The sequence below is a fragment of the Sminthopsis crassicaudata genome, chromosome 1 (genome assembly GCF_048593235.1).
Source record: "Sminthopsis crassicaudata isolate SCR6 chromosome 1, ASM4859323v1, whole genome shotgun sequence".
Lineage (NCBI taxonomy): Eukaryota > Metazoa > Chordata > Mammalia > Dasyuromorphia > Dasyuridae > Sminthopsis > Sminthopsis crassicaudata.
This window is the reverse complement of record NC_133617.1, coordinates 76,023,887-76,037,752: the sequence shown is the minus strand read 5'-3', so window position 1 is coordinate 76,037,752 and position 13,866 is coordinate 76,023,887. Positions and strand designations below refer to the sequence as shown.

Here is a 13,866-nt window from a genome sequence, read left to right as displayed (position 1 = left end):
CCAGGGACCAGAGGAGACATTTGCCCGGAGAAGTTGTCCATTTCAACCAAATCTAATGCAAACTTTTCATAACACAAAAGACAGGTAAAAATGAAAGTCCATGGGCGCCCAAAAACCTGTCCTAAAAATTCCATCTAGGCTGTAAAGAGAAGAGTAAAAGATGGCATTCTGTCACAAGGTACTGTAAAAAAAAAGCTTGAAGTTCATGATAAAAAAATTAGCCCCAAACACTCCTTCTAGTACCGAAGTACCCACCTCCCTTTGCTTAGACCATTTTCTTGTGACTTTCCCCCTCTCAAAAAGATGTTAACGACATCCATCTTTACTAAAATCATGTCTCTCACCTATATAAAAGTATTTGGAGAGAGGGGGAAAATACAAGGAGGAAGGTCCACACAATTCGATTTGCCTTAACTTGTAGATGGTTCCACAAGAGTTCCTGGGTTCCTGGCATCCCCATAAGGAGATGTTGCAGCCTGACTGCAGATGGAATCACCACAGAATGCTACAGAGATCCTTCCTGCAGAAACAAAATGTCTAAGCAAAGAGCCTTACTTCATTCAGTGCCAAAGCAGAACTACCTGGGCAAACAGTTTTTCACAAAGGCTGCCCCCACCACAGGCTGCTAATTAAAAAGTGTCCCACTCTAAGGAATCATCCCTTGGACTACCAAACTCCATTGTTGTAGCAATGGTATGATAAAGAGATCAGGGGCTCTTTAGCCTCAGCAAACTTGGCAGAAACAGAATTGATTTTCCCAGAGCAGCTGGAGAAATACGAAGTTGTATGACACAGTGAAAAAATCCATGAATAGGAATTCAGAAGATTTGGGTTCTAGACCAGATTGCTACTAGGAAGCTCTCTAAAATCTCAGCAATCACCTAAGTGAGTAATACAAGTATTATCAACCTTATTTCATAAAGATCAGTCTCAAAATCTCTCCAAGTCTTTGTTTCTTTAGCTGTAAAATGAGAGTCTTAACTCCCTCCTCTCCAAGACTAGACTTCTTTTAGATAGATATGGCTCATCTCTTTGCCAACATAAACCACTCCATAGATACTAGCAATCCTATTCCATCCTGTCTTCTCCAATGGATTGTTCTACTGGTCATCCCAATATTTATCAGCTTTTATCAGCTCCCTCAGGGAAATACAGAAAGATACATGGTTTTAGTATTACTCCTCCAGCAAGCTGAAAGAAGGAACACAATTGAACTGACAGCTACACTCTCTAACTATCCCTGGACTCTCCCTGCACCAAGGCAGTGCTTGTGTTCCTCCCTAACTGATTCCCTATCTCCTTCCAGAGGCTGAGCCAAACCTTCTCTTCCTGTAAACCTCCCATAACTGGTCTTCTTTATGTCTCAGCTAAAAGCCCCATATCTTACTTTATGGAGAAAACTGAACTTTCTCTTTTCCCTTTCTTTTCCTCTCAACTACATCCTGCTAACATCAATCTACACTCACTTCCCTTTCCCCAGCGTCTGACAATGCCTAGCAAGGTCAGCTCCTCTAACCTGCCCTCCATCTCTTCCAGGTTCCCCAGAAGACTATTCATTCAGTTAACACTTTTCTCTCAAATCTTAAAACAGTAGAAGGACAGGAATTTAAGAATACTTCAAAGAACTAAACTGTGACCATTGACACAGTACATTTTTTTATCCATAAACACAGGATGAAAGAGCCTATCTTTTACAAAATACCTTAAAAAAATAAATAAATAAAAAACACCTTTATTTAATATTTTATTTTTCCCCAATTACAACCTAAATACAATTTTTAACATCTTTTTTTTATGTTAAGTTTTTTTAAATGTTAAGTTCCAAACTTTCTCTATCCTTCTCCTCATTGAGAAGGCAAGCAATTTGATATAGTTTATACATATGCATTCATGCAAAATACTTTCACATTAGTCATGTTATAAAACACAACCCTCTGTCCCCACAAAATCCCAAGAAAAATAAAGAAGAAAAAAAAAGGTATCCACACTCAGACTCCATCAATCCTTTCTCTGAAGAGAAATTTTTATCAAAAGTTCTTCAGAACTGTCTTGGATCACTGCATTGCTGAGAAGAACATGTCATTCACAGGTAATCATCTTACAACATTGCTGTTACTGTTTATAATGTTCGCCTGGTTCTGTTCACTTCACTTTGCATCAGTTCATGTAAGTCTTTCCAGCTTTTTCTGAAAGTATCATGTTCATCATTGTTTATAATAGTCTAATAATATTCAATTACAATCATATACTATAATGATCAGCTATTCCCCAACTGATGGGCATACCTTCAATTTCCAATTCTTTGCCACCACTAAAGAACCTGCTATAAATATTTTTGAACATAAAAGTCCTTTTCCTTAAAATCTCTTTAGGATATAGACCTAGTAGTGATATTGCTGGGTCAAAGAGTATACACAGTTTTGTAGTTCCAAATTGCCCTCCAGAATGATTGGATCAGTTCACAACTGCACCAAATGTGCATTAATGTCTCAATTTCCCTACATCCCATTCAACATTGATCATATTAATCAATCTGATAGGTGAAGGATGATACCTCAGAATTGTTTTAATTTGCATTTCTCTAATCAATATTGATTAGAGCAAATTTTCATATATCTACAGATACCTTTGATTACTTTGAAAACTGCTTGTTCATGTATTTGGATCATTTATCAATTGTGAAATAGCTCTTATTTTTACAAATGTGACTTCGTTTTCTATATATTTGAGAAATGAGGTCCATATAAGAGATATCTGCTATAAATTTTTTTCGTAGTTATGATTACTGTGCATTTCCTTCCATCCTATTTTCTGTGTTTATCCTATTCTCTTTCTCCCTGTCCATCCTAAAAAGTGTTTTGCTTTTGATTACTGCCTCCCTTAACCTGACTTCTTTCTATCATGTGCCTCCACCTCTACCCCACATCCTTCTATTATTTCCTTCTCTTCATACTTTCTTGTAGGGTAAGATAGAGTTCCATACCATGTATGCCCTCTTTGAGCCAATTGTAATGAGAATAATGCTCAAGGGCTTCCACCCCCCACTATCTTCCCTTCTAGTGTAAATGCCCTTTTATGCCTCTTTTATTTAAGATAATTTGCCCCATTCTTCCTCTCTTTCAATTATTTCCTCTTATCCCTTTATTTAATCTTTTTAGATATCATCCTATATATAGGATGAGTTCTTTATGATTTACCTTTTTATGCTTCTCTTGAGTTTTGTATTTGAAAGTCAAAGTTTCTATTCAACTCTGGCCTTTTCATCAGGAATTCTTGAAAATCCTGTTACACTGAATATCTGGGTTTTTTTTTTCCCTGAAGAATCATGTTCAGTTTTTCTGAGTAGGTGATTCTTGGTTATAATTCTAGGTCTTCTGCTCTCTGGAATATATTCCAAGCCCTCAGCTCCTTTAATGTAGAAACTCCTTGTCTTATTGTGACTGTGGCTCCATGATATTTTAATTGTTTCTTTGTGGCTATTTGCAATATTTTCTCCTTGATCTGGGAACTCTGGAATTTGTCTATAACTTTTCGTTTTGAGAGCTCTTTCAGGAGTTGTGTTACATTCTTTCAATTTCTATTTTACCTCTGGTACTAGGATATCAGGGCAGTTTCCTTAAAAATTTCTTGAAATATAATATCTAGGCTCATTTTTTTTAATCACGGTTTTCAAGTAGTCCAGTAATTTTTAAATTATCTTCCTAGATCTATTTTCCAGGTCAGTTGCTTTTCCCATGAGATAATTCACATTTTATTCTGATTTTCTCTTCTGTGATTTTTTTGTATCTCCTTTTCCATTTGGTCAATTCTACTTTTCAAGGCATTCTTCTCACTGGGTTTTTATAAGTCTTCTAGTATTTGGCCTATTCTGTTTTTTAAGGTGTTATTTTCTTAAGTATTTTTTTTGTGTCTTTTTTACCAAGCCACTGATTTTTTTCCCCATGATTTTTTTTTTCATCACTGTAATTATTTTTCCAATTTTCCCTCTATCTCTCTTATTTGATTTTTAAAATCCTTTTGAACCTTTCCAGAAATTTTTGTTGGGCCTGAGATTAATTCATATTTTTCTTTGAGGCTTTGAATGTGGCACTTTTGGCTTTATTGTCTTCTTTTTAGTTTATTTTGCTCTTTCCTGTTAGCACAATATTTTTCTATGCTCAGGATATTTTTCGGTGGCTTACTAATTTTTTCCAGGCCATTTCTTGACTTTTTTAAATATTAAAATTGGAGTCTGATCTGGTTTGAAGGGGGCATTGTCCCAAACTTCAAATTTTTTGTACAGCTGTTTTCAGAACTAACTGGGAATTTATAAGATTTCAGTTCTTCCAAGGTGATATGATTTCAGGAGAGATGTGGTCACTGTTCTCCTGGCCTGTTCTCTAATCTGTGAACCAATCACAAGCACTTTTTTTTTTCAGCCCTGACACTTCCTGGCCAGGGTCCCAGCTCCCCTAGAGCAGCAAGCTTTGGTGTGCTGGTGGCCCAGGACTATGACCTGGATCTTAGTATGGGTAACAAGGCAGTCTTCCATCCAGTGCCAGCAAAGGGATGCCTGTAACTTCCTTCTTACCAGTTGTCTAACTCCTTTACAATTTGAACTGAGAGCTCCAGAAGCAGCTGCTGCTGTCACTGCTTCAGTCACCCCCAAAGCCTGAGGCTGGTTTGGACTGAGGCCTGTGCCAGCACAGTCTAAGCTGGATTATGCTACACTCTCATTCCAGTGTGATTGACCTTTCTTATTAAAAATTGTCTTAGACTGTGAATTAAAGGATAGTGGTTTGTTTTCTTTTCTTTCTCCCAGAGACTCTTAGCTGCACAGGAAACAAGAGTTGCAGGCTAAATACTCCTTAAAGGAACATGGTACAAAACCTTCTTCTTCAAGTCACATTTTTACAACAAATTGACAAATTGTCTTCTTTACAAGAAACAACCTAGTAGCCAAGGATGAGGCAAGAGAACATGAATACCACCTGGGCTTGACTGTGATGACCTTCAGTGTTCTTTAGGCTTTGCTTAACCTTGGGTTTGTTCTCAATCACGGGGAAGGTTGTGGGCTTGTGCATAGAATCTTCCCACAAGCCTAAATATGACGGCCTTTATGGAATCCTTCTCTAGAACAATTCAAAACCTTACTTCTTAGAACTGGACCCTGAGTATCTTTAAAACATAATTTAAAAGGCATTATTTCTCCAGGAAGAAATAATACTACCATAAACAAAGCATTTTATACTTTCACATATCCAATTTCATTTAATCATCATTACAACACAATTAAGCAAATAGAACAGACACTATGTAGCTAGTAGGAAACTGAAGTCCAGAGCAATTAAGGACTTGTCAAAAGTCACATTTTGAGTCAGTAAGAACACAGTGACTAGTCTTGCCAGCTGTAGGTTCTTTAATAATTATAGTAATAACTGACATTTATACAACACTTTAAGCTTTTCAGAACACTTTGCATATCTTATCTCATTTGAGCCTCACAACAACTCTCAGAAGTAGGTTCTTCAGGTCTTCTGTCATTTTGTAGATAAGAACAAGGCTCACTGAAGAGAAATGACTTTGCCATGGTGACCCAACTAGTGAGTGTTAGGTAAGGGGTGTTACCTTAGGTCTTCATGACTATATGTCTAGCACTCTAAGCCACCACAGTATGGGGCTGTAATGCTCTTGTTGGTTTTCTGCAGATCTCTGGACCAGCCTTCAATTTAGTTTAATAATCATAGCCAGGTGGTTAAAGTCCAAATCCTTTATGACCTCCTTCACAATCTAGTTTCCTTGCTGTGGCTCCAGACTAACTGGAGAGCCTTTCAGACCAGCCTTGTTATCAGTGGGGGAGTGCAGGAGGCCAGCCACCACTGTGCTGTGAGATGAAGATGAATGAATCTGGCTCTGAATCTCGGGGCTTGTGCTTCAGCCACCAGTCACCACAAAGGTAGATGATGGAATGAATCTGTCTCTCAGTTCCACCCTGGCTGAGTTTGTTCCAGTTTATAAGCTCTAGTCTAATTACATTATCATAGATGTGACTCTTGTAGAACTATATTAAGTACTAAGTACATGTACTGAACTAGAGAACTATTAATCACCATGCTAAACTAGATAACCATTGTCTTTATCAATTCCACTGAGTTAGCACCTTGTACAAATCCTTGTTTTAAGTAGAGTTCTAGCCCATAACATGTGGCTACTTTTGGATCAAAATAGTCAGAAGAGGGAGCAAGAGGAAGGAGAACATAAACAGAACTTACCATTGGTGATGGAGAGGTTTGCGAACGTCTGCATGACAAAATAATGAGGCAGGATCCCTGGCTGAAATTTGGTCAAAACCTCCTCCATCACTTTGTTGATAAATCGCTTCCCCACAGCAACAAGAACGCTGCTTGCAGCCTGCTGCCAATCCAGGATAAGTTCCTAGATCACAGTGAATGGATATAAGACATACCAAGCATTCCAACAGTAACATTCAGGAAAGGCAAATCAGACCTAAAACATCATTAAAAGCCATCATGAGGTAAAAAGAGAAGCAGTTTTTAAACCAATAGGGAGACCTCTGTGCTTGTGATATTGGTATCAGTAAAGGTGGGTGACAGAGATGCTATTTAAATTTCTGTGCTCCCCACAATAACCTAAATGTTATGTTAAGGTCTACTCTATAAAATATACTGTTAATGAAACTACTAAATAGCACAATAATTCCAGAAAGCAATTTAGAATTATACTAAGAAAAAAAGCAACAAAAAAGTCACTTTTGATTCAGAGATGTGTGCCCTAGGAGAACAAAGACAAGAAGGAAAGTTCCATGTGCACAGAACTTCTATGGGATACAAAACAAAAGTGTCTTACAAACGAAGAATGGATAAACTGTTGTATATTAACATATGTTATGTAAAAAATGATAACTACGAAGAATTCAGAGGCTCATGGAAATGTGCCATTTTTAACTCCTTCAAGCAGAGATTGAATATCAACTTGTCAGGAATGTTAAAATGGGAATTCTTTATATATAGGTCAGGCCATATGGGCACTGAGGTTGTTTCAAACTCTCACGTTCTGTGATTTTATGAAAATCTGCCTCCTTTTTTACAGAAGCAGAGGACTAATTGCCAGACTAGATTGATGTTAACTATTTTTTTTCCTGAAATGCTTTTTTTCTAGGTGGCGCAGTGGATAGACCACCAGCCCTGAAGTCAGGAGGACCTGAGTTCAAATTTGATCTCAGACATTTGACATCTCCTAGCTGTGTGACCTGGGCAAGTCACTTAACTCCAACTGCCTCAGAAAAAAAAAAAAAAAAAAAAAAAAGAAAGAAAGAAAGAAAGAAAAAAAAAAAAAAAAAACTTGTTATAAAGGATGATTTGCTTGGGGGAAAATGGTAGAGGGATGTATCTAGAAATGAAAGTGATATAAAAACAAAAGATATCAATAAAATTTAAAAAGAAAAAACAAGTCTCTCAAAAGCCTGGAGAAAGCAAACAGCCAACATTAAACACAGCTGCACAGATCCATGGTGTGTGCATGCAACTATAAGCTAAAAGTTTCTAGGAAGAAACAAAAACAAACAAAAAATCATTCTGTGACCAAATGATGGCCTATGTGCCAGAACACAAGCCCATTTCAAAATTGGCCGCAGTAATCACTCTTGTTCCAGATCAAATGAATTCACTGGAAACACATTATGTCAGAGTTAGACAAGATCAAGTGCACATGTAATCCATTGCTCTCATTTTTCTAACAGGGAAACTGAACCCAGACAGGATAAATAACTCATGTGAGGACACAAGGTAAGTCAGTGACACAGACAAGATTAGAAATCTTGTAGGTTCTATAATTAGATTTTGTAACTCCTAGTTAGAGAGCTCTTTCCACAAACATGCTCTATCCCTACCTTTGCTTTCCATAAAAATTAGTTTAGAAGTTTAAAAATAAATAACAAGATTCTTGAAGTGCTCCACAGTACTGCATGCTTGAATTCATAATCCCTTCTCAGAGATCCAGAAACCCTATAGAGAATAGGATCTGATTAAGAGAGTATAGTCCTGGGGGCAGCTAGGTGGCGCAGTGGATAGAGCACCAGTCTTGAATTCAGGAGGACCTGAGTTCAAATTTGGTCTCAGACACTTAACACTTCCTAGCTGTGTGACCCTGGGCAAGTCACTTAACCCCAGCCTCAGGAAAAAAAAAAGAAGAAAAAAGTATAGTCTTCCAAGGATGGATGAGTCCCATTATAGCTCCTATGGAATAATAAATACTATGCTCTGGCTTTAGTTTCCTTACTTGAAAAACTCAATTCATTCTGCACCCAAATCTATATCTTAAGAACTTTAAGAGGATTAATACAAATTCTTGGATTCTCTAGAGCAGTCAAGTCAAACTCAAGTGATTTATTAGTTTACAAAACTACAAATTAAAGTTATTTATGTTATGATGTACTTTTATTTATTTTGTTCAACATTTCCCAATTATATTTTAATCTGATCCTTCAGCACTGGGAAACGTGTGAGCTTGAATGCAGCATAGGACCCGTAATCTGATAATTCTGATCTTAAGGGTACCCTTAAACTATAGCAGACAGCTGAGAAATACATTTTAATTATTTCATTGCTTTTACTAATATAGAATCTATGGCTAAAGACAAAATTTACTGGCAAAACAAGCAGTTCACTTATCAAGGCAGAATATAAAAACTGCTTATGCCTTCAGCTCTTACCTTAGTTTTGGTCATTTCACTTATCAAGGCAGAATATAAAAACTGCTTATGCCTTCAGCTCTTACCTTAGTTTTGGTCATTTCACTTATCAAGGCAGAATATAAAAACTTCTTATGCCTTCAGCTCTTACCTTAGTTGTGGTCATTTCACTTATCAAGGCAGAATATAAAAACTTCTTATGCCTTCAGCTCTTACCTTAGTTTTGGTCATTTCATTTGAGGCCAAAATGATAACTATCTTGGCTGTGCATCGATCCAGTTCATCTATGTTATTCTTCACAATCGTTTCCATAGCCTTCAGGATGATGACTCGGTATGGGTATGCTAGCTAAAACCAAAGAACAATCCCCATGTCAAGCTGGGCGGTCCGCTACTCAATTTAATGCTCAGGAAGGGAACTGAAGAACTCCTATACATTTTGGATACATGGCAAAGGCTTCTTACTCATGCAAAGTGAATTAGGGTGACCTCATCTACGTGGTCATGGGTACTACTGCCTGCTACTGCACACTGCACAGCTGAATCTATGCAGTCTTTTTTCTACTAGGCCACAGAAACCTCTTCACTTTAGAAGCTCACTCCACCCCTCATATCTCACTTTTGACTTTGGAAGTATCTTCTGCACTTGTGGTCTCACCTTTTTTCCCCCGAAAAATATTTTTTTTCCAATTACAATTTGCATTCAACCTAATCAATACTTTCTCTGCAGAGAAAGAGTCCTTCATAAGAAGCCTATCATAAATCCTTTTAATACCTAAGTCATTCATAGTTGATCCTCATATGATATTGCTATTACTGTGCGAAATGTTCTTCTGGTTCTCCTCAGTTCAAGTAAGACTTTCCAGGTCTTTCAGAAAGTTTCCTGATAGTAATTTCTTATGCACAATAGGATTCCATCACAATTATAAACCACAACTTGTTCAATCATTCCCAAATTGATGGGCATCCCCTTAAATTTCTAATTCGTTGCCACCATAAAAAGAGCTGCTATATTTTTGTACACAAAGGTCCTTTGTTAAAAAAAAAAACCTGTCATTTTCCTTTTCTGTCATATTAATCAATTTGAAAGATGTGACGTAGTGCCTCAGAGCTATTTTAATTTGCATTTTTCTAACTAGTAGCGATTTAGAACATTTTTTTCATATAGCTTAAATTTTTTCATTTGAAAACTGTCTATTCATATCCTTTGACCATTTATTAATCGCAGAATGACTCATTCTTTATTTAATGAACATAGCCAATACAGAAATTTTTCTATAAAGCTTTTTATTTTCAAAACATATGCATAGTTTTCAACATTCACCATTGTAAAACCTTGTGTTCCAAATTTTTTTCTTCCTCCCTTTCCCTCTCCTAGATGACAAATAATCCAAAATATGTTAAACACATGCAATTCTTCTAGACTTATTTCCACAATTATCATGCTGCACAAGAAAAATCAGATCAAAAAGGAAAAAAATGAGAAAGAAAACAAAATATAAACAACCAACAATAAAAAAAAAAAAAGTCCCCACAGTTCTATCTCTGGGTGCAGATGATTCTCTCCATAACAAGGCCACTGGAACTGGCCTGAATCACCTCATTGTTGAAAAGAGCTGCATCCATCAGAATTGATTATTGTATAATCTCCCTGTTGCTGTGTTCTCTTGATTTTTCTTGTTCAGCATGCCGAATATGGAAATATATTTTAGAGAATTACCCATATTTAACCGATATTAGATTGCTTGCTATCTATGGCAGGGGGTGAGTGGGAAGGAGAGAAAATTTTGGAACACAAGGTTTTGTAAAGGTGAATGTTAAAAACTATCTTCGCATGTATTTAGAAAACTAAAAAATTATTTAAAAATAAAAATTTTGTATTATACTACTACTACATTTGTATCCCAAAAAGATGAAAAAAGACAGCAAGGAGGAAGGATCTATATGTAGATTTATAGCAGCTGTGATGACAAAGAATTGGAAATTAATGTGATACCAACTAAGTGGGGAATGGTTGAACAAGTTGTGGTATATGATTGCAATGGAATACTACTGTGCTATAAGAAATGGACAAGCGGATGCTTTCAGAAAAATCTGAAAAGATTAGCGTGAGTTGATGCAAAGTGAAATGAGCAGAACCAGGAGATAATTGTATACAGTAATAATACTGCATGATGACCAGTTATGAATAATTTAGCTATTCTCTAGAAGACAATGATCTAAGACAATTCCAAATAATTCATGATGAAAAATACTATCCCTCTTCAGAAAAAGAACCCATGAAATCTAAATGCATATTGAAGCAAGTTTTTCACTTTTTTCCCCTCGGGTTTTTTGTTTTTAGTCTGTACCAACATGACAAATATGGAAATGTTTTGCATGATTGAACGTGTATAACCTATATCAAATTACCTGCTATATCTCAGGAACGAGGGATGAGAGAGAAAAACAGACAATAGGGAATGCAAACTTTTAAATATTAAAAATTATTTTTATATTCAATTGGGAATTTTAAGAAAAGAACTTTTGCATTAATATTCATAATGAAATTGGTCTATAGCTTTTTTCTTTCTCTGTTTCTGTTCTTTCTGGTTTAAGTATCAGCACTGTATTCATCTTGTAAAAGGAATTTGATAGGACACCTATTTTTTAAAACACTTTATGCAGACTTGGAATTACTATTTCTTAAATGTTCGTAGAATTCACTTGTGAAGTTATCTGATCCTGGGGATTTTTTTGTTAGGGAGCTCACTGCTTTTTTCTTAAGTTAGGGTTAAGTATTCTATTATCTCTTGAATTTAATCAGGACAATTAATGTCTTAAAAATATTCATCCATTTCACTTAGTTTGTTAGATTTATTAATATATAATTGAGCAAAATAGCTCCTGGTAGTTTAATTTCATTTTCATTGGTAGTGAATTCAGTGTTCAATTTTTGATACTTGTAATTTGGTTTTCTTCTTTTTAAAAAACAAATTAAATAGTTAATATTTCCCCCCGTAATACCAGCTTGTTTTTTTTTCCTTTTTTTTAAAATTAATTTTATAATTATAATTTTTTTTGAAAGTACATATGCATGGGTAATTTTTTTTACAACATTATCCCTTGTATTCATTTTTCCAAATTTTCCCCTCCTTCCCTCTACTCCCTCCCCTAGATGACAGGCAATCCCATACATATTTAATGTGTTACAGTATATCCTAGATACAATATATATGTAAAACCAAATTTCTTATTGCCTGGTAAGAATTGGATTCCAAAGGTATAAGTAACCTGTGTAGAAAGACAATAGTGCAAACTGTTTACACTCAATTCCCAGTGTTCCTTCTCTGGGTGTAGCTGTTTCTGTCCATCATTGATCAACTGGAAGTGAATTAGATCTTCTTTATGTTGAAGATTTCCACTTCCATCAGAATATATCTTCATACAGTATTGTTGTTGAAGTATATAGTACCAGCTTGTTTTTAATAGTTCAATGATTACCCATGCATATGTACTGTCAAAAAAATGTTATAATTATAAAATAAAATAAAAATTAAAAAAAAATAGTTCAATGATTTTGTTTTATTAATCTTTTATTTTCAAAAGTTTTGAATTTTATTAAATCTTTCATTTGATTTTCAGGATTTCCAATTTGTTGTTTAGAGGTTTTTTATTTGTTTCTTTTATAGTTATTTTGTTATGCCACAGATCTCAGTTTCCATAATTATCCTGACCCAGTCCTTGACTTTTAACTTTGAATTAAAGTTGGGCTCTACCATTCCCCAATTGATAAATGGTCAAAGGATATGAACAATTTTCAGATGAAGAAATTAAAACCATGTCTAGTCATATGAAAAAATGCTCTAAGTCACTATTGATTAGGAAAATACAAATTAAGACAACTCTTGAGCTACCACTTCATACCTCTCTGACTGCCTAATATGACAGGAAAAGATAATGACGAATATTGGAAAGGATGTGGGAAAATTGAGGCACTGATACAGTGTTGGTGAAATTGTGAACTGAGCCAACCATTCTGGAGAGCAATTTGGAACAATGCCCAAAGGGCTGTAATAAAACTGTGAGCATCCTTTGATCCTAGCAGTGTTTTACTGGGCCTGTATCCCAAATATATCATTAAGGAAAAAAATGTGCATGAATGTCTGTGGAAGCCCTTTTTGTAGTGACAAGAAACTGGAAGCTGAGTGGATGCCACTCCAGAATTCATTCTGAGATGTTATTTTAATATTGCTTGGAGGGGAATTGGGGAGAGTTCAGGGGAACCTCTGACTTTATCATCTAGGCTCTGCTAGCCTTATCTTTAAATTATTTGTGTACATGTATGTGTCTGGGTATATCCTACTTCACCAATCCTAATCTCATATAACTAAAGAACAATAAATAACACTGTACAAACACATGTAGTCAATTTTTTAAAAATCTCCACATTGGCCATGTCAAAAAAAGATCGTCTCATTCTGTGCTCTAAGTCCTTCATTTCTTTATCAAGAAGAAGGTAGCATGTTAAGTCCTCTTGAATCATGTTTGGCCATCATGCTGATCAGTCGCTAATTCTATCAAAATCATTTGCTTCTCTGCCATACCACTATCATTACATAAAGTATTCTATTTCCTTCACTCTGTATCAGATCATAAAAACCTTTCTAGGTTTCTCTGAAATCATCCCTTTCATCATTTTTTACAACACAATACTATTCCATCACGTTTACAAACCAGACTTTCTCATCGTTCTCCAATTTATGCACAACCCCTCAAATTTTACTACCTAAAAAGAGCACAAATATTTTTGTACATTTTTAGATTTTGTTTTGATTTTAGATTTTTTTGTACACAACCTAGAACCTCCATATCCAGGAATAACACTGCTGTGCACAAATCTCTTTCATTCATCCTGGATCTGTGACCTAGAATGGGGTGAAGGGCATTCAAGTTACCAGTTTACATCTTGTCCCCACTGTAATGACCAATGTAGGTCTGAGGGTGCCCTGGTGCCAAGCCTCTCCTTGGAGCTTCAGGGATCTGCATGTGGCATGCTTCTGCGCAACCCAAGAGACCTCTCTTTTGTCTCCCTATGCCTACCTGTGTCAGACAAAAGATTTTTAAAATTTCCCCATCTGAATTCAGAACTGGTGCATTTTCTAGCTCAGTTTGGAGTTGTGGGTGGAGTTCAGCTTG

General features: G+C 35.9%; 1 protein-coding gene across 4 annotated transcripts in view; it reads right to left on the bottom strand.

Annotated features, from left to right (window-relative positions):
• The window catches only part of MROH1 (maestro heat like repeat family member 1), a 175,589-nt gene that overhangs the window by 101,865 nt on the left and 59,858 nt on the right, over window positions 1–13,866 (bottom strand). For all 4 annotated transcript variants that reach the window (XM_074262772.1, XM_074262781.1, XM_074262789.1 and 1 more), the window contains exons 4-5: window positions 8,906–9,037; window positions 6,252–6,414 (exon numbers count right to left, since the gene is read on the bottom strand). In XM_074262772.1, the coding sequence (XP_074118873.1) occupies window positions 6,252–6,414; window positions 8,906–9,037 (295 nt within the window). The remainder of the gene's footprint in view (window positions 1–6,251; window positions 6,415–8,905; window positions 9,038–13,866) is intronic.